At 47.8% G+C, this 27,075-nt stretch overlaps 2 protein-coding genes across 28 annotated transcripts in view; both read right to left on the reverse strand.

Annotated features, from left to right (window-relative positions):
- Nucleotides 1–4,943, reverse strand: part of LOC144166608 (MOB kinase activator-like 2) — a 145,132-nt gene extending 140,189 nt beyond the window's left edge. The window contains exon 1 of the mRNA XM_077696123.1: nucleotides 4,753–4,943. Within this exon, the coding sequence (XP_077552249.1) occupies nucleotides 4,753–4,757 (5 nt within the window). The 5' untranslated portion in view covers nucleotides 4,758–4,943. The remainder of the gene's footprint in view (nucleotides 1–4,752) is intronic.
- A 2,552-nt stretch (nucleotides 4,944–7,495) lies between these two features.
- The window catches only part of LOC144166609 (mediator of RNA polymerase II transcription subunit 25-like), an 81,566-nt gene continuing 61,986 nt past the window's right edge, over nucleotides 7,496–27,075 (reverse strand). For 19 of the 27 annotated variants that reach the window (XM_077696128.1, XM_077696127.1, XM_077696126.1 and 16 more), the window contains 5 exons: nucleotides 26,153–26,284; nucleotides 24,241–24,492; nucleotides 15,908–16,033; nucleotides 14,636–14,737; nucleotides 7,496–11,759 (listed from right to left, as the gene is read on the reverse strand). In XM_077696128.1, the coding sequence (XP_077552254.1) occupies nucleotides 11,568–11,759; nucleotides 14,636–14,737; nucleotides 15,908–16,033; nucleotides 24,241–24,492; nucleotides 26,153–26,284 (804 nt within the window). In that variant the 3' untranslated portion in view covers nucleotides 7,496–11,567. The remainder of the gene's footprint in view (nucleotides 11,760–14,635; nucleotides 14,738–15,907; nucleotides 16,034–24,240; nucleotides 24,493–26,152; nucleotides 26,285–27,075) is intronic. The other 8 variants (XM_077696140.1, XM_077696144.1, XM_077696142.1 and 5 more) reach the window with 3 other exon arrangements.

Here is a 27,075-nt window from a genome sequence, read left to right on the forward strand (position 1 = left end):
CAATAACTAAAACCCGCCGTAAAGCAATCACTGAATTGCAGCAGCGGCTTCCGGTCCGCTCTCTTACGCCTCAGAGCAGTATCTGGAAAGTGGCCTGCCTCCTAAAGCAGCGGGGCGGTGACGCGTTCGGGAAAACCCGCGGGTGTCTCGAAGAAAATTACCCATCTCTCCGCAAAAAACGTCTCTGCGAAGTTTCTTCGGAGAAACGCCGCTGGCTGCGCGCGGCAATTCAACGCGCCGCAACTGCAAACGATCATCGGTTCGCGGTGACTACACTCAAACACATTGTGAACTTTATATTATAGAGCAATGAACTTACAAATTACGTAGACTCGTTAATTTTTGTCCTTAGTCGCTTGCCTGGCGTTCATGCACTCTTATAGCTTCCCACCCTTTGCGCGCCCGTGTTGCATATTCTATACATAGCGTAGCCAGGGCCCAGGTGTGCTCTGCATTCCATGCTCCGTCTTGTATTTTGGTTCTTATAATACCCCTGTCACACGGCAGACCAAATGACATTTACAGCAAATGTCATTCGCTCTAAATGTCATTAGTTCGGCGCTACACGAGAATACCGAATGACATTTGAGGCGAATGACATTTAGCGGCTAACTGAGGTCCCGGACCTGAGTTAGAGGCCAAATGAGTAGCCTCGACAGCAGTAGCGCGTCCCTAGACAGGAAAATTCAGTAACAAACCAAATACTGTTTCAAAAAACTGTCAGTAAACTTATATTTTCTTTGTATCGTTGTTCAAATAAAGAAAGACGAACAACTACTAACAAAAAAAAATCTCGTTCCCAATGCGCGCGTTACCCTAACCAGATTTTTTGCAGACTTGTCTCAGCTTTGTGATGTTTACTGATGTCACCTAAATCAGTGGTTTTCCTGTTTTTATTTTAAAAAATATTCCTTTGTTACGTTTTTTTTTAATAGTACGTGCGAAAACATTCCAGATGCGCTTGAAACGTAATTTTGCGGTTTTGCGAGCTCGCTAATCGTCTCCGCTATCACAACCAAATGACGTTTGTTCCGCTAAAGTGTAGTTCCGCCGTGTAGACCCGCACGGCCGAGCCGAATGTCATTTACAGCTAATGTCATTCAGTTTGAATTACATTAGATTTGCCGTGTGACAGCGGTATAACATTTTTTTTTTCTTTTTTTTTTTTTTTCCTGGCCCAATGAAGGCCTCCGCGCAGCTACTAACTGTGGACGCCGAAGGAGAACCCCGTCGCCTCCGAAGGATAGGCACTTCGAACGCGACACCGTAGTCTGGTGATCTAAACGACAAAAACGTGCGGGAAGCAGGCGAATAGTATAAATGAAGCTACAGCGCTGTGACGACAAGGACGGTTGGTTACAGGCGGGACGGGCGCTACTCCAACTGATTTATTTCGGGAGCTTTCCTTCCTTTCACCCCCTTTTCCACCGTCGTCAGTGAATTTATCTATTCATTCATTCATTCATTTCGAAGGCGGCAAAAAAATCGCAAGCACCTGGCAAGGGCACGCATCAGAGCTTATCTGAAAAACCATCCTTGGCATAGACTGATAGAGAGGCTCACTCACACACATTTAGTTTGATACAAAACGCTTCAGCAACCTCAGGTGCCGTTACATCCCGGCTTCCCTCCACTTTTTTTGTTATTCTCCAACTCGAGAGCAAAATTAGTACATCTTTACAATGAAACAGCAAGTAGGACCGTGTTCAGTTCTTCACCAAAAGGTTTCGTCGATCGACCCCACGCCAAAGGCATCTCGTACACCACACCGATCGCGTATCTAACAAAGGGTGTGGCGTGGCTTTTGCACATTATTGTGAATTGTTTTCTATCGCTATTGAAAGTTGGCTTTCAAAGGTTCATCAGGTTTTACAGGGGCACTTCCCGTATCCCTCCGAGTGAAGTGCCACACTTCACTCGGAGGGATACGGTGAATGTCACCCAAAGTTCAAACAGCGCATTTTTTTAACTTTTTTTACTTCTGCTTTTCTGGTCTGTTCTGCGTCGTACTGGTTTACCGCATCCCCCATTACTCCATTTCATTCCAAATTCCACGCAAAAAAGAAAAGAAAAGAAAGAAAACAGAAACCCACGAAATGCTATGTAGTTCTAAAACCTTTCTCTAGGCGTTTATAGCTAAATACCTGCTGTCTTGAGTCTGGTCTGATGGAGGCGAAAAGCAAAAACGCCCGTGTGTACGAGATTTCGGCGCACGTTAAAGATCCCCAGGTGGTCGAAATTAATCCGGAGCCCTCCACTACGGCGCGCCTCATCGCCTGCGTTGCGTCGGCGCGTTAAACCCCCACAATCAATCGAGTCTGGTTTATGACAGATTTCAGTTGCTGTTTAAAAACAAAACGCTGAAGAAAGAAATACATGGTGGGTATACAGGGGATGTCGGTGCTGTTCCGTGGAGCGAAACTGCAGTCCGGCACAAAGCACAGGCATGGTTGCGTGCTCCGTTCAGCAAGTACTTGTCCACAAACGACGCGGAAGGGGCGAACATGTTCGTTATCAAGCGTTACCTAACCCTTGGACCGCGCGGTTTGCGCAACACCCCTCGGGTCCCGCTCTGCGCGGCGTCCAAACGGGGCGGAAACAACAATATACGGGCTAATTTATGGCCCACAAAGGATGCGCAATAACGTCCGTCGCGCGAGTTCAACAACCAAGCCAGGAAGGGACACGGTATAAGCAACGATCCCTCCGCATTGACGACAGCTGTCAGAGCGGAAAGCGCCGCATATCTCTTATCGAAAACGACGAGAACCGCTCTTCGTACCAGTCAACACAGCTGCTCTTCCGACAGCCCTTGTGAGACCCTGTACAGAGGCGCCGTGAATCACTTTTCCTTTCCGCCACTCAATGTCACTCAAAACTCGATTGTTTTGAGGTGTTACGAAAGCAACGATGCCAGAAGGTGTAGGGGCTGGCCGTCGATGGCCTTCGCAATCAAGGCCACATCAAGGTCACGCTGCTCCCTTCCCAAAAAAAGTTACGGGAAATGAAATGCGCGCCTGGCGATGCGCGTTATTGGCTCTTCTTACCAAACTGCACAATGAACTAAACCAGTCCACGCGCCAATCAGCGTCGAGGGTTTATGCCACACTTTTTTTCCGGGAGGAGGGGGTTTCACGCTCAAATAGTAAACAGGACGAAACGAAACCACGATCAAATTTCGAATTTCCCGTCGCTGTAGCTCGCCAAAATCGCAACAGCTGGGGGCACGTGGGTCTCGTGTATCCTTCATCGGTTTTGTGAACGCGCGTGCTGTACCGCCAGGGAAAAAAGGCGCTCATTAAACGGTCGTTGGCAGTGGACGGACGGTCACGGCGTAAGCGATACGGATAACGACCACGCTTTATTGGTGCCAGCGGGCAAAAGAATCGCACTGCCTTCCTCGCAGGCGATCAAGAAGGGGGCGTAAGGCGCCGCTGAAGGGTCGTCACCTTAACGACCCGCCAGACGGTCTTTCGCCGCCAGATCGCTTATGCAGAAGAGCGCGTTTCAAGTGCCGGAAGGCCGAAATGAATTAAAAGAGCGTTACCACTCCTAAGCACGAAGTAAAATGCCCCAATGCTGCTCAAAGATCAGCGCAGCACGCGCCGACACCGCAGGCACTAGGAAATGGAAGGGTTGCTACGGTTTCGTAAGCTTCCCCGCTTCCGACAGCTTATCTAGCACGGATGAAGAGCGTCTTCGCTGGCCGCAGGTGTGCATCGCAGAGCGCGGTTTTTTCAACTCCTCATCGGCACGAGCCGATTTCTCGCGACTGACCCGAATACTACGGCCGTCGTGCCTTTCTCCGACCAACAACACACCGAGATTGGCACAACCGGTCAACGGCAACCCCCCGTTCGTGTCAACAAAAACACCAGCGCACGAGAAACGCCTTCGCCCCCCGCACACAGCACAAGAAAAGCAAGACGAATCGCGTCGAGAGGCAGCGCTGCTGCGTCTACTGCTGACCGGACGACCTCAGTGCGTACAATGTATGCTGCTGGCTGGCCCGAGAACAGTGAACTCTGCAGGGAACCAGCAGACCTTGAAAGTCGTTCTTCCTTCGGCTGTCCGCGCATGGCAGGATCGCGGGTCCGAAAATGATCTGCCCGCGTATGCGCAGCCCACTCGACTTGTACTGCTAGGACACATGGTAAAACGCGAAAAAAAAAAGAAAAAAAGAAAAACAACAAGAAGGTACGAAAAGGGGCAAATGCTATCGGTTCACTTTTTCTTCCAACCCGTCACGAAAAAAAGCGTCGAGAGTGGCTGACGTTCGCTAGGGCGACACGGTTTCTTTTTTGGTTTTGTCTCGTTGCCCCCCACTCAAATCGGAGGCTGAGCAGTAGGGGGTGAAGACACAAAACGTAGTCATGTACGAGATTTGCACGTATGCTTACTGACGTGAGGGCAGATTCGACGGCCCTGCGAAGCTGCCGCTCGTGCGGTGAGCACCGCGTTCGGGCAGCTAGAGACGCCGGAAGAATACGACGCGGCCTGGCTGACACGCTTATTAAGGGGACAGGTGCTGGCGCCTTCGGAGCACTGCCGGTCCTGAAAGTGATTGCCTTCGAGTGGGCACCGATTCTGTTGTCCTCCCCAACCACCGTCCGGCTGTCCCCCTTTTTTTCGCGGTGTTTTGCACGACCGCAGCGGCGGTACCTTTACTCGCGGAACGGAGCGAGGCAGACAGGGCATGCGCGCTCGCGAGCAAAAGCAGCGGCAGACACGGGCTGCACGCGCCCGGCTTACCCCATAAACCAGTCGACGGTGTCGCGGAGGTATTCCGGTAGCCTATCCAGCTTGGCGTTTGGGTGCTACGCTACCGCCGAGAGAGATTTTTCATCAACCGCGGCTCGACGAAGGATGCTCCGATCCACACTCAACATGGCCGACGAAGACTTCACGCACAGGACCGAGAGGTCCACGGGGCCCTCCACAGATGGCGCAAGTTGCCAAAAATCAGCTGACTTTTCTCGGCTCCCCTTCGCCACGGGGATTCGACGCGGCTAATCTGCCGCACCGAAAAACGCGCTTGAAGTCAGCTGTTGCAGGGAGATAATTGCTTACGTCTTTCCCCTATGTTTAACCTTAGATAAGGATGTGCGCCCACATTATCTGTAGCTATTTTGTTTGCGCTCTTCGCGAGATAAGAAATGTACAACGCCAGGTCTCTCGCGTTGACAACCGTACACGGTGCAGCGAACGCGAACCGCCCAAATAAACTCCATTTGAGGTTGGGCATAGTTTATGCAGAATTGTGGGATACGGAATCATTTGACCTGGCGACTCCGTGCGCTCGAGCCTTTGTCGATACATTATGTGGCTTTTCAGGAATTTCCACAAACAATTTATGTTCGAGCCGATATCCACGGTGCCTCCAATATAGTTTAGTTTTTATATCAATTTATATCTTATTGGAGCCTTGGATACAGCGGCCGTAAAGCAATTAAAAAAAATGAGACAAAAACGTTCTTCAGTGCCGCAACACTATTTCGCAACCTATCGAATTTTAATTCTGCAAGTGCGCTGTTGAAGAGTTCTGTCAGATCAAAAATTTACACGCACATAAAAGATGCTTAAATGTAGGTATGCAATCAAATTTTGTGGATAATACGAAGATGTTGCACGAGCTCACAGCCAACTTACCTGGTTTTCTTTTTGTTTCCAGTAGTTTTCGTTTTTAGAAATCAATTTACACCCAGAACACCATTAGTGTGAATTTGTTGACAGAAATAATTTGAAAGGTGAATTCCTGAACAGTGAAAATTATTTATTTTCTATTTAGAATCCCCAATATTTCACCACTTTAGTTGGTGCTTCTACTGAATGTGCATGCATCTAGGTATGTATGTAAATATGTATGTATGTATATACATACAGACACAAACACAAAGTAAAAGTATGGTAGTATTTGGAGACTGTTGATTTCAACGCTTTGACTTGAGACTTAGGAGAGGCTTGTCTCAAGTCAACACGTCGAAAGAGACAGACAGTCTCCGAAGACAAGCATATTTTTACTCTGTGCATACTGCAGCAGCAACCGAGGACTATACTTCATGACTGTAAATATATATATATATATATATATATATATATAGCAGTTTGAAAAATCAGTGAGTCATTACTCGTATGGGACAACTAACGGTTCCTCGGTAAAGTCTGAAGTATACAGCAAGTCCGAATTTTCAGAGTCCGAAAAAATGGTTGGCTACTGCATATATATTTACACGTGTGAGAGGCTGACGCACGTGTGAAAATGATGGTAAAACCAACGTTTTGACCAAGGTCAGGTCTTCGTCAAAGGTTTCGACCGGGGTCCACTTTGACAAAGACGGGACCCTGGTCGAAATGTTGGTTTTACCAGTTTTCACACGTGTGTCCAGCCTCTCACGTATTTTTGAAACCATATTCTGGAACTTATTCATAACTATATATATATATATATATATATATATATATATATATATATATATATATATACATACATACATACATACATACATAGATACATACATAGATATACACACACCCATTGTATACACATGTGTAGAAATTATGGGCATGATTCAAACTTCCTAGAATCATTTACTTGGGAAACGTGATCACCAAGGAATTAGTGTGTCAAGGGGCGGATCTCAAATTGTCCACGTTCTCTACTTGAACATTAGGTGCCAAAGTCTGCCTCAGGAATACTTAGGGGAGCAGCAAACGCGCAGTCAGCACACTCAGTCAATGCCGCCGGGAAGAAACCCACAAGTTGGAAACCCCAGATTAAACGTCCAAAAATCGAGCAGGGCGTTTCACTAAGCAACAAAGTTCCTCTGTGTAACAGCACTGTCATGGACTTAGCTCCTGCTTACAGACGATGAAACTGACTTGACTTGGACAACTTCAGCTCACCTGAACCTTACATGCTCCAGAGAAAATGGCAGTCACAATTTGCAATTATTTCAAATTTTGATTATTTCAAATATTTTGACTTCCCATAGTGTCCCGCTGTTACAAGAGGTAACAACATGTAGCGCAGCACCCTCAGTGCTCGTCAAACAACTTGAACTGCTCACTTCCACGTCATGTTGATTCCCGACACAAATTTTTCCCTGTAGCCAGTTGTTATTTACGTTGCCACCGCACAATAAAATTTTCAATTCCAGCCACACTGAAGTCAAACTGGAAGCTCACGAAACTTGGTGATAGTTTTCAACATTACCACCCAACCGCAAAAGACAGTCTCACAGGGGCACAAGTCGAATGCCGGAATGTGGCTGGCAAATCTTCAACCTTTGCTGCGTTTCCCCCAATCATACAGCTTACTCGATCAAAGTTTCCATTAAAACTGACTGGGTGTTACTTCCAGGAGGTAATCATTACTATGGAGCGAAGTCGTATCTTTTCTACACGATTCCTCAAAAAGAGACAAGAGACAAAACTTTGGCTGGATAGAATCCGTAGCAGCTCAAATGTACGAAATAATAAAATCCAAAACAACCTGTACACATGGTTAGGCTACATACGGCTGTAACCTTCATTTTTATTGCAGTGAAAAAACACACCCTTGTATACGACACAGTCCATGAGGCATTGTGTAGACCAATTCAAAGGAATCTCTACAGGCGATGAGTGTTTCTTTCCACACAAATTTGTGTAAAGCATGTGAACACTGCTTATTGTCCGTTTCAAGCAGCAGTGTATTTCACTGCTTCTTTTTCACTTCTACAAACTGCCAAAAAGGGGAGGGGTTGCAACAAAATATTCAATCAATAACGTATGTACATGGAGTTATACACAAACGCGTGAAAATGCAACAATTCTGTACAATTCAACACAGGCAAATGGTTGATTATAAATGAAGGGCACAAATGGTTTTCAAGAGGCCGCCCGGGTGGAGAGAGACATAACAGCCACCTGGCTCATTGAGGAAAAACACACCGTTATACAGTAGAACCTCGCTACAAGAGACACTGTTACAAGAGACACTTGATTATGAGAGACATTTTAACGAAGTGTGTTCGGTTACTTTTCCAATGTTCGTTATGTTGGCAACATTGCATATAAGAGACCTTGGTTACTAGAGACACATTTCTAAGGTGCCATGAGTGTGTCTTGTAACGAGGTTATACTGTATTGTGCCCCACGCTAGACGCAGCAAGTTAAATAAGGATTACCCCCTGGCGAGACTCTTGAATCCGGAAATGGGGAAAAAGATACTACCACAACACTTCGAGCCACTCAATCGCTACAAGGCAGTTGTTTTTCTCAGCATTGTAAACGTTGCTTGGGCTGAAAAACAATTCACCCGCATTCACTAAAAAAAAAACGCTCATTTCATTCAGACATTCGGAACGCTAAACAGGGTGAAAAAGGCACCTCACCGACGTGATTTCCAAGAGGCAGTTGGCCCATCAAGTTAATTTTGACCACTCCCGCAAAAAAAAAAGGCAAATGAGCCAATCAACAAATCCAACCGATCAGCGCATTCATGAATCAATGAATCCATTCGATCACTGCACCCACAGATCAACGAATCCATCTGACACTTCTTTTCGCACAGCACATGCAAGTTGTAGCGCCTACAAGGCACCACGAGGAGGAGCGACTAATTGCATCTGAAACAAGTTTGCACGAACCTTTTCCTCATGCAATCAAACGCACCCTGAGAGCTTGCTTCTAAGCGAGCAACGTGGTGCAAGTGCAAGGAGTGTGGCTTTCGTGCAAATAAGCGGCTGCCAACCACTGCAGCAATGTTAACAAAAAACAGCAGCTTCTGGGGGCCAGCATACCATACTGAAACTACTACAACAACTCTAACCTCAAGGAAATACATAATTAATAAGCCACAGAGAGAAAAAACATGCTAGACTACATCCTTATTACTGAAAAACAGGTTACTGCACAAGCTATAATTGACAAGGAGATCACTGAAGTCAGGAAGTACTCGTGAAGCAAAGTTCACACAAGGTCAAGCCTCCACATTGACTTTGTGTGCCGAGAAAACCAAGCAAAGGCAGCAGAAAAACAAAGGCAAAAAAAAAAAAAAAGAGAAAGGAAAGGTCGCACATGGCACAATGAGTCAAGGTTCCCTGGCTAAACTCAAGCATAGGCTTTCTATTAAGGATAAACAGATGCCACATGCTCTCAGTCCAGCACATTTTTGTGTGATTAGACAATTTCACTGTGCAGTAGTGGCTTTTGTGGACATCCCTAACACTATCAACCAATGCACGAATCAGTCCATTGTTTTTGGAAGGGGGCAAAACAGTTATCCTATATGCACGCACCATTTATACCAACTGCATCTATGCAGTCACGCAACAAATGGCAAAACGCAAACTCGCACAAGCAATGCTTTCATTTTGGAATGTGTGCATTTGTAAGACTTTGTTGAACGCGGGAAACAAAGGTGACAAAAAAGCTTAAACTTGAGGAGGTTAGTGGAGGAAGTCAAATGTGTGCCACATGGCAACAATCCAAGCAAGTGCAAATGCATCCCACAAAAACAATTCAAAGCTGCCGCCCAACACGCATTCACACGCACACACACAAAAACAACGATAAAGGAAAACTACTGCAGAAGTGGTAACAAAATGCCCAGAGAATGGTTATACAGCTGCATGATGTACAGCTGCACAACAGATGCAAACAAGCGCCTCAATTCATTCCTGTAATTCATGCTCATCATTTCCCCAAGTACAAAATTTTTTCCTGCATGGACAGGGTGGTACACCCACAAGCGGTAATGTTTATAAGGTTTTTTCCTGGGCAAACCCCTCCTCCATTTGCGCTCGAACTTTACACAAGGTCGCATTTTGTGGTCTATTTCATTTAAAACCAAGAACAAGAACAACACTTACTTGCTTATTTAGAAAACAGACAAAAACGTTTTTGCCTCGAGAAACCTGGGCGCCATCTCGGCAATCTTGGCCACTGTGATTGTGTGGCGCCATCTGGGGTGTCCAGAACAAAACATGCAATGCCAGTTCGCAGCAGCTTTGCGAGCCATCGCGCGTTGTGTTCTAGACACGCCAGGTGGCGCCACACTACAGCCGCGGTCAAGGTCGCCGAGATGGTGCCCAGGCTTCCCATAAGCAAATATCGTTTTTGTTTGTGTACTAAATAAACACGCAAGTGCCGTTCTTATTCTTGGTGTTAAAGTAGAGCACAAAATGTGATTCGAAAGTTTTTTATGATGCCCATTTATCGATGTAACAAACATTACACCCTGCACACGTAGGGTGTGAACTAGCTGTCTTTTCACCGAATTTTACATTCAATGGCAGATTTGGGTAACGAAAGCATTTTTTTACACTGCTTGCTGCCTTGCAAAAATGGGCTGGGAAAAAACCGGATTGTGGGGGACTAGGGGCAGGCCAGCAAAGTGTGTGAGGTCGCACCTCCCAATCATACCCTTTCCCAGGTCCCGCTATCAGCACCACTAAGCCTGAACTCTAGTCCTGTACACAGGTTTGTCTTGAAATTCATGTTGCTGACAACCAACTGGCTGTTGAGCTGCAGAATTCTTGTGAGGCGTAGTAGCTTCGTTCTACACTGTCCATGCAACGCGTCAACCGTTTTTTCTTTTTTTTCCCCGTGTTATTGTGACTGTGTTTTGCTTCTGCATGTTGCAACCCAATACAGCCACCAGCAGCATTCTGACTGGGTGGTCCCTGCAGTTTCAGCTCTGTCTTCCACCGAGAGCATAGTAAAAACAGAAATTGCACAACACAGCAATGTTGACTTGATGTGCCTGCAAGGCTCCCAAATTTGGCAGTTGGACTACTCGACACGTAGCTTCTCCCAGGAATACAACTCTTTCACAGGTTGACGGAGAATGTAGAGAGTCTCCTCCTGCACTGCTTTCGAAATTCCTACCTTTCCGAGAAGTGCCAGAAGCTGGGGTAAAAACTAAACAAAAACAACAAAACAGGCACTTGCATTTTTGAACCGGTACGCCACAGTCTGTAGAGCAGCGCTGTAAACTGGGTCACACAACTCCTATACATAATAGACAGCAGGTTCGCTGCCACTGTAGTCACATCTGCGTCCAGAAAGGCTCTTAAATTAAAGCCCGCACAGAATGCAACCGACCAACACGGGTGGTTGCTGTCTTGCCCCTCACTCTTTCCTGATGCGCCTCACAAAACGACGCCAAACAACAACTAGGTCGATGACGGTGGAGTCCGTGACGCTGTGTCCTCTTCTCCCAAGAAAGAAGGAGGTCAAGGATCGTTCGTTCACTGTCCAGTCCACTGCCCAACAAACAGAAATGACAGTGGAGTCCTCGATGCCGTGAACCGGCGCAAGACCCCCTCCTCCTCTGCTCCCAAGACCACCACACACAACAACTAGTTCGATGACAGCGGAGTCCTTGACGCTGTGTCCTTTTCACCCAAGTGAGAAAGAGAAGGAGAGGGGGGAGGGGGTCAAGGGTCGTCCATTCGCAGTGCGGAAGGGATGACAGTGGAGTCCCCAACGGTGCGTCCCGGCGCAAGACCACCTCCTCCCCCTCTTCTCCCAGCAGGTGAGGAGTAAGACGAGGAGAGAACCGAGGGGTCAAGGGTCGTGGTTCACCCGTTGTGTGGCCCGCCACCGGCGCCCAGGAGGTCGAGCAGGGCCGTGTCGTCCCATCCTGGGCCTGCCCCCTGGGGTGGGGGAGGGCCCCCCTGAGGCGGGCCGCCCATGGCCATTCCGCCGGCCAGCTGGGCTCGGATGCTGGTCTGCTGCTGCAGGTTCTGCAGCATCTGCTGCTGGCGCATCTGCTGCACACGCACGGGGGAAAGAGGGGAGGGACAACACTCGAATCACTTCATCCCCTAGCAGGTATGTGGGGGCTCTTCAATCACAAATTACAGGGGTTCAACGTGCCAAAGCTATACCTGGGGCTCTAGATCAATTTTGACCTCCTGGGCATGTTTCACGTGTGCCAGAATTGAGACATACCAGACTTTTCAATCTACCAGCCTCGGAAAGTTCGTGGCAACAGCCAGAATGAGAGTACAAAAGAAGCAGCAGGCTGCCCCGTTAGTGGTGTGTCTGGGATCGATCGATTGATTGACTGATTCATGAACTGATTGATTAATCAATTGACTGACTGACTGACTGACTGACTGACTGACTGACTGACTGACTGACTGACTGACTGACAGACAGACAGACAGACAGACAGACAGACAGACAGACAGACAGACAGACACATAGGCAGATAAATAGAAAAAAAAGAGAGCCCATTCTGTGTGTTAACGCCGGTTTAAAGTTGGAACCTCGGCACGGTTTAAACCCCACACGAGACAGTGTAAGGGCCAGTGCACCACTATTGGAAATACTTGAAACGCCCCAGCATGTTCCTTATTGCCCCAAATTTTCCTGCAGCTGAATTCATTAACACTGCAAAAGGGAGAAAACACCCCAAATGAAATTTTCCACTTAAAGCCTTGGTACTACTTGCAACAAACAAATTATAGTAACCCCTCGTTACAACACAATTGCTTTACTTGAATTCTCCCTTTATTCAAAATTTCCCACAGTCCCAACTGCAGTGCAGGGAGAGCACATCATGCTCACTTTTAAGGAAGCACGGCTCATAAGGACGAGGACAGTTTCTTGTGCTGAGGACATCGTATAACGGGGATCTACTGTATGCAGTAAAAGATTGTCAATTTGAACTGCAAGGGTACACCACCTTAGTTTGAATTAATGGAAGCTCCAATGAAAGTGAAGAACAAAAGCTACACAATGTGATCAGAGAGCAGTAGAGCATGTCAGATATTAACTGCTCGAGAAAGACCGTGATGGAAGCCAGCCTTTTATCCTTGAATGCGAAAGCCAGCACTTTTTTTTCGCTAACAGGCGGTGACATCTGGGTGAAGATGGCTGGAGTGAGGAGGGCGTGCATTTGGACTTGTCTCTCCAAAGTGCTGATTCTACGGGGGATAACGAGGGGCGAGGGGGTGGAAGGGTGGTGCGCGAGAGCCTGTGATGGAGGGTGATTTCACGGAAGGTGAAATCACCATCTCTCTCTCCCTCTCTGAAGGGTGAATGTAGCAAGGGCCTCTTTTCCACATATACTCCAAATTACTTCCGAGCAAGCATTACTTCCGTCCGCCTACTCCTTGTGGTCAGTGGCAGCAACAGGCTTTACACGTCTGACCTCACAAACGGCGCCATTTGTCAGCACACCCCACACCCTGAACTCATGCCCACATCGACTTAGTCCGCAAAGAAACTCCTTCCAAAAAGGTCCGCCAGGGGTGTTTTGTATTGATTTTACCCAATTTAACTTCTCTTGCTGTTCTTCTCCTCTTTCCAAAGGACAGACAGCCTCATGTGTAGGCAGCAGGTGGATTCTCTAGCTGTGGGTCAGGCCCCAACCTACCGGCATGGTTTTGCATAGTTCAAATAATCTGGGGCAAAACCTAGTCGCATTCAAATTAAAGGGCTTTGTTATACACAGACTTCTATGGGAGCTCGGCCCAACCGAATCGTACATTTCAAATTACCCATAAATTCGAATGATTGAACTTCAAATCAACGAACTTTCCCTGCATGCATTTTAGAGGTGAGCAGAGTGAGGGGCTCTTCATTTGCTTTGAAATGTATTCATGGTTCATTTGCCAAAAATTTGAAGGCACAGCTGAAGATTTTTTTTAAAGCACACAAGGTTACAGAAAACTACATGGTTACAGAAAACCAACAATACTACGCTGGCCACAACTTTTGACGGTTTTCGAGTTTACAGCTAAGGCCATTTACAACCCTTGAGAAGGGAGACCGCGTCCCGGTGTTATTGTGCATGTCGGACCTACTGCACGCTAGCAAAAAAATCTCAAATGGCGATGTCTAGGCTTTTAACTTCAATGCGCTTTTAAAATTTAAGGCACTCGTTTAGCTCTGCATTTAGCTTACTTAGGTAGCCATCTCCCACACATGTTGCAACATCAGCAAACCAAAACTTTAGCTTTAAATCGTTATAGAAAGTTTAGCCGGAACTTGTCTCTGCTTCACACAGTGGTACCATAGTTCTCAAAGCATTACTGGGCTCAAACAAACATCATGACAAAGCATACTTATAAGTCCTGTGAAACTTTGTCTTCCAGTGGCAACTATGGCTTGTTAGGTGTGCCCCAAGTACCAATCGATATTTACTACTCCGGGCATCAAAGAAATTAATGGCTGCGGGCCGTAGATGGCAAATTCTGTGCACCTCTCTTTTCATCAGGGAGGCTGTTGAAATTTTGTTTCAAATTAGTGGCACCGTGGGTTCCACCTAACTTTTTAAAGCAGCACTGCTTGAAATGGTCACAACATGGTGTACCCTACCATTGAAGCATTTTCTTTTTTAGCCCTGTCTACATGAATGCAGGGAGTGTATTCAGCTCAAACTGCACAAGTACCAAATGGACTGGTGCTTCCACATCAACATGTTAAAGTGCATTCCTTCATAAACATGCTCGCACGGTGAAGAAACCACATAAATGCATATCGCACATTTCTGCAACGTCACGTGCGATATGCACTGCTGTGACGGCACATACACGACTACTGTGTAAGTGCTCTAACACAATTTCTCGCACATTACTGCCACCGATCTTCAGCGGCTGAGATGCGCCTATGCCCTGAGAAACAAACAGATCCCCACCTGCTGGAGAATGTGCCGAAGATTGGGCGTCTGGTTTGGCTGGAATCGCTGCTGCTGCTGCTGCTGTTGCTGTTGCTGCTGCTGTTGCTGCTGCTGCTGAAGCTGCAAGGAAGCATGGACAGCGTTTTTCATGACCCCCCTTGGACTGATGATGTTAGCATAGCAAAATGATTGATTGATTGTAGGGTTTATCGCGCCAACGCAATGCAGGCAATGAGGCGTGCCGTAGTTGAGGGCTCCAGATTAATTTTGACCCCTTGGGGATCTTTAACGTGTGCAGGCATCTCGTACACACGGCTGTTTTTGCTTTTCACCTCCATCAGAAAAGCGGCGGCGGCCGGGAATTGAACCGCGTTGCAAAATGAAGCTCTGCTAGCGAAATAAAGCTCTCTGAAGTTCTGCAAAATGAAGCTCTGCTGTGGTATGGCAGACAAGATAGACAACAATTTTCCGGGGGGGCTGGTATACACCATCTGCTGAAACTTAGGTTTGAAATACAACAAACTTTATTTGTTATATGTATTCACTTATGGTTTCATTAAAAAAATAAAGACTATGATTGGGGGGTTCAACAGTTAACTTAGCGTCATTAGCATGTGGTTAGCATAGACTTAAGGTGGGGCAAAAAGATTTCTCCTTTTAAACTGATTTCAAAGGAGGACAGCTGCTGGACAGCACTCAGTAGCTTTGAACTGACCAGTTTGAGTGCAACCCAATGCAACATGCTCTGGGGCAGATCTGCCACCCTACACAATGGTGCCACCACACATGTGGTGTCCCCATTTAAAAGCTATCATGCCTGAACAAACTTCAAGGGAAGGAGGAAAATGTGTTTTCCTAAAAAAACATAATTGTGAAAAATTAAAAAAAAAAAGCACCAAGGCAATGTAAGACGTTTATTTTTTTTTTAAATCTCTACTCTCTCTCTGCTCAAGGGCATTTCGTGCCGGCAAACGCTTTTTGCAATGTAAACTGAACTGCGTTGGAGCTACAGCTAAAGCAGCATCAAACCAAGCGTAGAAAACTACTCCCCCCAGCTTCCTCTGCGAGTACACGATGCACAGCTAGTGAATGGCAGCACACCACATCTAGACGACGTCTAGACCACATACAGAGGACGTCTAGAAGACAAGCAACCTTTGGGCTTCATCACAGAGGACCCTGCTACGATGTGTGGACAGGGCGCAGAGATGGAAGGAAATCTGAAAATCTCACGCATCCCGAGTGAATGCTATTCCACCTACTCCCTAAACTCCTCCCTCTCCCACTCACCTGCTGTGCCTGGTGGGTGACGACGCGCTGCCTCTCCAGCATGCTCTGCTGCTCCTGAGCTGCCTTGTACTGTAGCTCCTTGGCCTGCGCAGCCTCCAGAGTCTGCTGCAGCTGCTGGATCTTCAGCTGCACATCATCATCATGGGGACATGTGCAGGGAGGAGAGAACAGGGTGGGAAAAAAAATGCTCCCAAAGGCAGCAAGCAATGCCCCTTACATGTCACAGACACCCTGCAGGTGATGGTGAAATTTTGGCAGCTCAGTTCGCACTGGTAATCTAACAAGTTGTTATCATTTCCACTTTGCAAGCTTGGGATGCAGGTTTACAGAATAAAATGCAGGTGTACAGAATGCAGGTGTACAGAAGGGTATACATAATGACAATAGCAGCACCGGACACCGGTAACACTGGGTTCGGCACTGAACCATCGAACTGCTCTGAAGGTTGTTTTTTGTGAATCCCTAAAGAGGGCTTCCCAAAAGCCCTCCTGATTGCATGCCTGCTGCCATCGTAATCAGCAGACTGAATGTCTTAATACACGCTGCCACCGCCTGTCAGCTTCTAAGGCAGCTGATAATGCTGCAGCCACCTTGCCCTGCAGGAGTTGTACAAAGCAGAATCGGTTTGTTGTTATTTACGGTGCTTGATTGATTTAACACGCCAAAGCTATGCCTGGGCTGTGAGCTGTGCCATAGTGGAGGGCTCCGGATTAATTCTGACCCCCTGGGAATGTTCAATGTGCACCGCAATACCGGCACACGTGCGCTTCCACTTTTTGCCTCCGTCTGAAAAGCAGCCACAACAGCAGGGATAAAACTGCATCCCCAGGCTCACCAGCACAATGCCTTGGCCACCACAACGGGTTGTTATTTACAGTGCGGGTGCCTGACTGTTTCATTTATTAAAGGGACACTGAAGTGATATGTAAACATTGCTGGATTACTAGCGCAAATTGTAGTCCGGAGTACCCAGGCCATGTTTCGACCACTCTAGGCGCGTTTACGCGATTTTATTTAGTAGAAAAACTAATTCGAAAATGCTGTCCTCCTCTCTTTACGCTCGCCCATTTTCTGTGGCGTTTTCGTGTGACGTCAGGAGGGGATGAGCTGGCAATTGGCTGCGCCACGGCTGCGCTACTGCACGGCTCCCCGGCCGACAGAGTCAGTCGGCCCAGCGTTTAGCCCGCCGGCCGCCGGCGGGTCGTCGCAATCAAGGGGTTAAAAAAAAATTGCTTGGTCGCAATTCGTTCGCTTAGTTGAAACGAAGCCAGGACACGTTTGTGAATAGAAGAATGTGCCTTTCTTTACTTGGTTTGTTTGTACACTGTATCTAGCTCCAAGTCAAGGTCGCTTCACACAAGCGCGGCACAAGCGCACATGCGACGCTTCGCTGACTGGTATGCCAGTAGGAAAATATAAGGCCTCTTGAAGGCGGGAGAAGAGTCAGCGAAGTCAATATAGGTACTAAGGAAATAAAATCAACTGATATTTTTACCGTAGAGCGTAAAACTAGGGCGCGGGAAGCACTTTTTTGCGCTGGGCGAACAAGCATAGCGGTCAGCAGCACGACTACGCATCTGCGAACGCTTTTCCGTCTACGAAATGCAATTGCTAGACGTGAGCTACTGTGGAAACTTGGGCGACGCTTACTGCACGATCGCAGTACAACAAATAGTCACCTAAGCTGCTTGAAATTCCAAAACTAAATAAAAGTGTAAACCGGTTGTACAATATATACCCTATATTAACTATGCCTCCGCATCGCGCTCTGTGGCTCAGTTGTCTAAGGCGCTAGGTATGTCACCGCAAATGTTTTGCAAGTCACGAGTTCGAATCCCCGTGGGTACGTGCTTTTTTTTTTTAAGTTAACTTTTTTGTTTTCCGCCTATGTTTTCTATATTGAGTTCACCTTTTTTTGGGCCGCAACGTTCATGGCTACACGAACTAGTTCACAAAACGCGCGCAGGCTGGCACTGGCGCGCTAGCGAGTTCTCGTTGGCGTGCTGTTGCCATAAGCACCGACTGCTTGCAGGCAGTGGGCACAGGCCAGAATGAACAGACCCTTGGCCTGGTGCGAACACGCTTTTTACGATACAGGCATGAGGGAGGCAAGCTCCAAATATGGGGGAAAAGCGCATGACATTTGGGCGTCTGCGGGTACGCGGAGGGCGTTCATGCACTGCGTAGGTCTCGGCTAGTGAATGCTACGACTACAAGCCGTCCTGGGAGGCATATCTTGTGCATTTTACAGCCGACAACATGGCAGAAGCGCGGTACGATGATTACTGAGATATTGAGAATGCCAATCCAACAACGCCATTGGTTATGTTTTACAGAACCGAAACCGAAACTTGTGTGATTGCTAACCTTGGGCATCGTCCAATCACGGCGCCCCTCCTCCCAACGTCACAGCCTTAGTTGGTGCGGCCGCCGCAAACCGCGCATGGTAGTTTTTCTTCTTTCGCGCTTTGTAAAATAATTACCGATTTGTCAACCGGATAAACGATGAAAAGTGTGCTAATTTGAGCCAGTCTACGCTGTGCAAGCAAAAACGGGAGCTTGACAAATTCACTTCAGTGTCCCTTTAAAGGGACCCTGCAACACCCTTTGAGCAGTGAAAGTAAACCTGCGCAACGTTTAGATTGCACTGCCAGGAATACCTGAGCCAAATATTACACGTGCACGTGAAGCGGTGAGCCCGCAAATCGCTGTGAAAGACGGGGAAAAACCAACCGCGCTCTCTTCAGTTCCCCTCATTATGCACCCCTGGCGTTGCCTAACGACGTCATTGAGGCCATGGCTGTCCATTGGCTGTCACTGGTCAACTTGGCGGCTTATTTCTTGCATTTCCTGTGACGATCCACCATCGTCGGCACTGTGCACCAACCTCTTCTATGCCTGAACCTGTACCTGTACGCGCAGATTTCGCGTTTATTTTGTGTTCTGAGAGAGTGCAGAGTTTTAGTGACAAACTCAATACTCCCCTTTCTACGAGACCACTCGACAACAAACGTTTATTGCTTCGAAAACACCCTACCAGCCTGAGCGTGCGCTTTTGCGCAGGCAGCCATGGCTGCTTTTTTGTGGCACCAGACCGGAAACCTCGGCCTGTCTGGGCGCGTGCGTGCGCTCGCTCGTGCGCGCTTCCAGAGCGGCAGCGATACGGCAAGAATGGTGACGTCACGTGATACCTCCTGTCATGGCGGCCGCTCGGCATTCGTTTTGTCGACACCGAAACTGACACGAATAAACGACGCCGTAAATGAATGTTTACGCTGCGCTCGACCGTCTAATCTGTGATTTTATGATTAGTGGGCTGGTAGGCACGCATAGCAGCGAAAAAAAACGTAACACGAAAATTTCGTGTCAGTACTCCTTTAAAATCGGGCCCGTGCAGTCTCAACTGTGGTCTGGCTGGTACACTTTGGCTCGCTCACGGTTTTAGCTGAACACTCCGCCTACTTTATCAAGTTCGGTACCAACTGAAGAACTCTTGAGATCACTGTGCTGTTTCCAACCCAACAAATCGCACAGAATCTGAGGTGAAACAATGTGCTTGCTATGATGCGAATGTAGACCAAGGAGGTTGTATAGAACTTCTGGAGTGGAGATGGTGCTCGAAAACTGACGCCGACGGCCGCCATCTTGCCGTGGGTAGGAAACTCGTTCCGCGGTAGCAGACACATTGCATTCGTCGCATAATGTACTTGTTTTTGCGGCGGGTTACGTTATATTTTTGCTTCCGTTCTTTTTTTGTTTTCTTTTGTTTTGTTTTGCAAGTTGATTCTCTCATGCGGCTACCTTCAAGCGCACCGAGCTTTTCTTGCGCGCGTTCATTTCGCCGCATGTGGTTTCGGTTATGCTCCCCTCTCCGTGTTTCTAGTTAAGCGGTTCGCAAGTCGCCCGTGCGTACGCCGGGGGCGCACACATCTGGTAATTATTTACATTCTTGGGCGCTAACAACTAAAATAAACAGTAGACACAATGACATTTTTTTCTGCCTCATGTGTTGTTCTTCCGATTTCTCTCTTGCCAAAGAGCAGAACTCGTGTTCGTTCGATCCTCGTTCGCGGATGGATGCTCCAAAGGTGTAGAAAGCAGAAATGGTCTGCTCGTGCGTGGCGTTCGGCTGCGCTAATCGCGCGAAGAAGGCGTCGGGGATCACCTTTCATCTTAAGTACTGAGGGTATCTGTTTGTTTTGGGTTTCGAGGGCATTACTAGTATTATAACGTTATGAGTGCACATTTGCCCGCCGTTTGTGCGTGATGTAAAGGGAAAATTTGCCGTAGCACCTGCCGTCCGCTTACTGAGCATACCATACGCGCTTGTTTACGCAGATATGCGAATGTTTTCGCTCGTAGTTGTGGTGGTCCTGTAGTCGCTTGGCTGTGCGAAATCACATGTTTGTAACTATGTGGGGCGCAAATTGTTTTTCCGCACTAAATGCAGAGTATTGCTAAGGCAGTTACCGTCAAAAATCAAGGAACTCTTGTTTAATACATTTCCTTTACATCCGGCCATACGTGAATACACTGACGTTTCTTGTTAGCGCTGTTTCGTAGAAGTCTTTGATGCACCGCAATGCTCTCCCGCGTTCTTCGTCCGCGTGATTTTGTTATCAATAGCACGCTGCTCGCGTCCGAACTTGCGCGGTCAACGAGGTTGTGAATGTGATTGAGTAACCTCCTGCGAGTAGTTTACTTATCAATAGCGCGCTACTATCGTGCGAACGTGCGCGGTTAATTTAGTCGCGCATCCAATTAAGTAACCATCTGGATTTGAAAAATAAAGTCAATGGGAGTCCCATGCCTTCTGTAAAGTGCACGCGGAATAAAAAAAAACCTGCTTTAATGTGCTTCAGTGTGACAAATCCATTTCGCAAAATACGATTGAAAAGCTGGAAATAGACCCGCCGCGTTGGCTCAGTGGCTAATGCACTGTGCTGCTCATCCCTAGAACGCGGGTTCGAATTCCTGCCGCGGCAGCCGCTTTTCTGGTGAAGGCGAAAAGCGAAAACTACTGTGTGAACGACATTTCGGTGCACGTTAAAGATTCCCCAGGTGGTCAAAATTAATCCGGAGCCCTCCACTACGGCGCGCCTCATCGCCTGCGTTGCGTCAGCGCGTTAAACCCCACAATGAATGAATCAATCAACCAACCAATCAATCAAAAGCTCGCGCTTAATTTGGTCTTCGGCAAGGGCAAAACTGGGCATGTTGTTTAAACCAGAAAACATGCATTTGCACTACATATAAAGATTGCAATATCCTGATGGATATGATTCTTGCAGTACTGCTTAAAAACTATTCGAACCGCTACTGCATTATTATTTATTAATCATTAATGAATAAGCATTCATTAATCCTAGCCACGTCACTAAAAGAAACAAGCGTCAAATAATCGCGCTTTCGCGTGTCCCGCACTTCCAGCGTGAAATCACGGCTAATAGTAACCTTATAACGCGGAATCTCTTGCCATGGCGCGCAACATGAGGTAATTTTAATGTTAAGGGGGCGGTCTATAGCCTTATCTATACCGACTAAACGTTTATTGAAATAAAATCAGGGGTGGTGCCTTTAGCATAGCGCTGCGCGTTTTCCCGCATCGATAGCTCTGTTGTCCACCGTAAGATATACACAGGCGAACTCGCTGCTTGAACCATATCTTACGTCAAAACCTTACGCGTAAGGCAAAATTCAGTCTGCCCTCAAATATCGTAATCGATATACTAGCTTACCATTGTTTTCTCCCTTGTAAAGCCAAAAAAAAACGCGACCGCACTTCAGCGTCCCTGCCGGCGCAGCGCCTTTTCTACCCACGGCAATATGGCCGCCGACCGGTTCGCCCGGCTTCACCTCCCCGCGTTGCCCGCTATGGGGGGCCTCCACTCCAGAAGTTTTATACAACCTCCTTGATGTAGACAGCATGGCACGCTGTAACAAACTTGAAAAGGTTATAAAGGATGCGCAGAAAGCCTAGCCGTTGCTGCATGGCCTGGTTCGAAGACACCATGGTCAACACGCAGGCCACAGTTTCCAATATCCTCGACTTGTTAACCATTATTACAACTGAGTTCTTCCGTAAGGGGATCAAAGAAACTTAACAAGTTCCCATTTGGTCCATCTATAGACACTTGCAATATCTTGCAATTTTTGTCCTCAATGGCTTACTTGAAGTAAAGTTTCATGTAGGTCTTCAGAGCAGGTGTGGCCGAGAAAATGGGAAGTCAAGTATCGATTCTTCACAGTAGCATGAGTCGAATCATAGTACCTGGCAAGCACATCCATTTGCTCTTCATGTGCTACTTTGTTAGTCGTTTATCAAATGCTACAACTATGTATGGTGCTTCAGCAAGAGCTGATAGCAGCTTCTTATGAAAAAATGGCGCGATGCCATTACGGAAAGCATATCCGACTTTCCCGACTGCACTTTCATGGCGATTTCACAAGACGGGAACATCAATACCAATGATGCTGCAAAATGGAGGGACCCATGACTCATTACAGCATTCTTGCACCATACGATCTCAGCCTTTGCAACATCTTTCTTCAGTGGAAAGCCATGTACTACGCGGACGTGTGCAGGAAGTGATCCAGCAGGAGGCATTGATGAGGGGCCTGATCCATTCACCCCTTCGTCGATGGTCATCGCAGCTGCCAGGGCTGCACTGCTTCGCTTGGCGACTGTCCCTGATTCCTCCCAGGTTTTTGCAATTTCCCTGACGATTCCCTCATTTTTCTGGACAAATAGGAAATTCCCAAAACTACTTCTTCAAGTGCAGCTCTTTTTTTTTTCATCTCCTTGAGCCAAGCAACACGGTGCATTAAATGTCAGACTGAAAAGTTAAACACCTACACCTAATAATGTTGAAATGCTGCCGCTACGACCAGCATTGGCGCATATCAGTTCAGGGTTAACAGAACAGTCAACCAAGTTCCCGAGTGAACCCTAGAGGTTGACAAGACAAGCGCAACATTGTTAGCCTAGGCGAGTTGGTACGGTATGACCAAATAAACTCCAAATGGGAGATAAGGAAAAAGTGACCCTTCTCCTGTCTAACTTTGCACTTTACAATTGAACATCAAGCCTTTCCTCCCCTCAACCTCAAGAGGGAGGGAGGGGGACAGCCTTAGTCATAACCATGCACACGTGCAGAAGTACCGTAATTGCACGACTAACGCGCTTCCGATTGTAACACGCAGGTGAGCTTGCGAAAATTCTAAAAATAACTTGATGCTCATTCTACTACAGATGTAAAGGGCATGACACCACTTAATTGGCAGACGACATTTTATTTGACGCACGCAACTGCAGCAGAGAATTGTGCTTCATAAACTTGCTTATCCAGCTCCTGATGGCATTGGGACTAAAGAGCAGACCATTTTTTTTTATTTTTTTATTTCTTGGCAAAAACCAAGGGGAGGCTGAGACTAAAGGCGAACGTGGCCTGACAGAGGCCTCGCCTCAGCCACGCGACTTATAGTGTACAAAAGCCGATTTCTGCTTTGAGCACACTGTAATGCGCGCGCATACTTTAATGCTACTTTTGGAGAAAAAAGGTGCCCGTTAGAATCATGCAAACACGGTACGTTTATGAAACAAAAGCTAAACAACTTCATGGGGCACACACACGCACACACGAATCAGACAGGAGTTTTTAAGCAGATATTGTCCTTGTGGGGCAATCAGCTTGATAATCAGAGAACAAGGAAGAGAGAGAGAGGGAGAACTTGGAGGCGGAGTTGATGGGCAGTGCGTGATTCCATCAAACTGCAGTTCCATGCAAGTTTGTGCAGAGGACAGACAGACAAACAGTGCAATTAAACACACACACACACACATGAATCAGAGCCAAGCCTTTCAGCAGGCATTCTCCACGTACCGCAACCACTTTTACAATAAGAGGACAAGAGAGAGAGACAGCGTTGAGATGGGCCTGACGGGCAGCACAAAATTGCCATTCCAGGCAAGTCTGTGCGGAGGCCAGACAGACCGACGAAAAAAAGTAAGCGGACAGCACGGGTGCCAAGCTTTTCAAGCAGACGTTCTCTACTGGTTGAGCCACCACTCTTGCACTAAGAGAACAAGAAAGATAGGGAGCTTTGAGACGGAGTTGACGGGCAGTGCGGAATCGCAGTTCCATGCAAGTTTGTGCGAAGGGAGCGAGAAAGAAGGGCGAGAGATTTGAGATGGAGCTGACAGGCAGTGCCAAATCGCAGTTCCGTGCAAAAAGGGGAGGAACAACAGGCCGACAGAGCGACCACTGAGACACCGACAGAGAGAGGGAGAGCAGGCAGGAAGCCGCTGGCGAGCCGTAGGCGGTCCCACCCACCAGGTTCTGCTGTCGTTCAGCCTCGAGCTGCGAGAGCCGGTTGGCCTGCTGCTGGGAGACAGTGGCCGCCTGCGCACCCGGGTGGCCCGGGGGTGGCCCCTGGGGCTGGGGGGGCCCCTGGGGCTGGGGGGGCCCACCCAGGGGCCTCTGCCCCATGGGGCCCGGGGGCTGTGGCTGCGCGTTGGGGGGGACCTGCTGCTGCTGCTGCTGCTGCTGCTGTGGAGGTGGAGCCTGCTGATCGGGGGGCATCAGCTGAAACACAGCACGGGACAGGGGGGAAGAGTGATGAAAAGGAGGCAAGAGGACCCTCAGGAGGGAATGGAGGGGACAGGGAAGGAAGAACACTCCAGCATCTCACAAGAACCTGTAAGAGGTCAGTAGTGGTCACAAGGCCATACCATGCTGAACACATCGGCTCTCATGCGGCACACTTATAGAGCGTTGCAGAGTGTGGGGGAGGGAGCTGGGATGCACGGAGGGAGGAGAGAGCAGGGAAAAGCACAGCCGCAATATCTCTTCTGTTGCGGCAGCCACACATGCTGCCAAAAGACCGTCAGTGTGGAAGAAATACGCGAACACTGAACAGACTTCTTTTTGCCAGAGTGACGAGTCAAAACGCATGTAAAACACAACACAAAACATTGATGCAGGGGCAGTGCGGAAGTGGGTATGTTCATGGAAAGTGGCATGGGAGTTCGATTTGAGAGGATCACTTCACTGTGGGGATTGGGGACAAAACTTGCCTAAGTAAAACAAATAACGATGGACATGCACAGAGCTGAGCCAGACCAGATGGATGGATTTTGCTGCTTCAGTATCTATCCTTGTATGTAGGTCCCTCACAACCTCCAATAAAAAGTGTGGAACAATTTTCATTAAAAAGATGTAAAAGCAATGAAGGAAACAGAAAAGGAATGACATTGCAGAGTGCGAACCAGGCATAAAACAACGAAAAAGCAAGACAGCAATACCCCCAAGGGGACAGAAGACATGATGGTGGCTCATGGAAGCTTTTTACGAGGGCTGAAGACAATGGAGAAGGAAACGAACGAACAAGATTTGTGTCTGCACCATTGTCTTTCTACTGTCAGTTTTCACATAACAAAAAATACATTGGTACACTTGCTACTTTGCACCCATTAATACAGAAAGTACAGCGCATTTTCTCAAAGCTGACTAACTACGAAGGCATAGCAATAATATAAACCTAAAATGAGAGAGAGAGAGAGAGAGAGAGAGGGGGGGGGGGGAGGGAGGGGGGGGGGAGGGGGGGGGAGAGAGAGGGAGGGGGGATAGGCAGAGCTAGAATCAGTTTCCAGCTCTGTCCTTAGCTTAAGTGTTTCCACCCCCCATGTTAGTTCGCACGAATATTGAAGCAAATTTTGTTGCATGCAATTGGCCACACACTGATTCCTCCCTCACAAAATAATTAACATTAAAAATCAGATCTGCCACTGGTCTTGTGGACTGCCTAACAAGGCACCCGGTGCCAAGCAGAAAAATGCTTTGAATGGCCCAAGAAGGTAACACCTCGGAATGTGCAAAGGGCGAGCCAGAATGTGAGGCAGGGATTTATACTAAGTGGTCAGTACCACATCATTCTGTGCAAGCTAAGCCCACAAGATGCAATGATCACTGCCTTGACAAAGCATTAGCCACAAGGGCACCTGAAAGAGAAGTGCAAACCGGCTCAGACAGACGAGATGGTTGAAATCAGAAAGTATATACACACATTGTGCTTGAAAAAAATTACAGTAAAGTGAGTGTCAGGCACTTGCACACATTTCTGCCATTACCTCGCCACTAGCTGTTTTCTAGTTGTGATTGACAGCTTCTGCAGGGAACACCCTTGAGGACATAGCAGCACACAGGAGGGGGACAGGACACAGTTGTATAAAGAGCGGGGCCGAACCTTAGGACCGTGCGAACGCACAATCTCCTGCAGGTGATGGCTGTTGGCAGTGTTGGGCTGACTGTGGGGGGGAATGCCCTTCGCAAACTCTGCCCGCAGTATCCCTTGCACTTGTCGCACTGGCTGCTCGGGCTACATCGTCAGAGGCGTGGGGGGAGGGGCAAGGGGGAGGGGGTCAGGCTACGACAGGGCAGGGGGCGACGGCAGAACAGCACTGCACCCCCGTAGCTGCCTCTTCGCAGAGGCAACTACGCTGCAAGACAGCACTACACTGCAGGCAGCATGCACACAAAACTGTATATGCTGCAGAACATTCAACGCCACACCCGTGTAACGGAGAAAGTTCGCCCAAACTTTGTCACCCTTTTCTACATTTATAAGCCTAAGGCACATGCTGTTGGCTTCTAGTGCCACTTGTTTTGTACTTTTCTGCGCTTCAAATTCCCTTCTGTGCACCCAATAAAAAGCTCTGGGAATTCCAGCCAGTCCACTCAATCGTCTTACTTAACCTTTTCATGTTTGTGATGAAATTATGCCCCTTGAAGCTGCTGAAAGAGTCAACCGACACCCCCACCCTAAGGTCAAATAATTTACACCCAGAATTAAAGGGGACATGCAGACAAAATGCAACTTTGGTGCCCCAGCGCTTGTTTGGCAGCAAACGATGCCGTATTCACCGAGAAATTAATCAATTTAGGTTGAAATTTTGATTCTCCCGGCAAATCGTGTTTTCGTGACGTCTGCCCTGATGTCATGAGGGCGGGTATTCAAACGAACTTCCAGAGCTTCCTTAGACTCTGCAGCCGTGCTTACCGCCAGTCCTCCCACATGGCACTACCATACTGCGCCGCAGACCGCTGCCTGCTGTAGCTATGTTTTCGACAGTATTTGCCCCTGCCTTGTTTATGTTACAGTAGAAAGTA

Source organism: Haemaphysalis longicornis, unplaced genomic scaffold, assembly GCF_048455015.1.
Source record: "Haemaphysalis longicornis isolate Haplotype H1 unplaced genomic scaffold, Haemaphysalis longicornis Haplotype H1 scaffold_18, whole genome shotgun sequence".
Taxonomy (NCBI): domain Eukaryota; kingdom Metazoa; phylum Arthropoda; class Arachnida; order Ixodida; family Ixodidae; genus Haemaphysalis; species Haemaphysalis longicornis.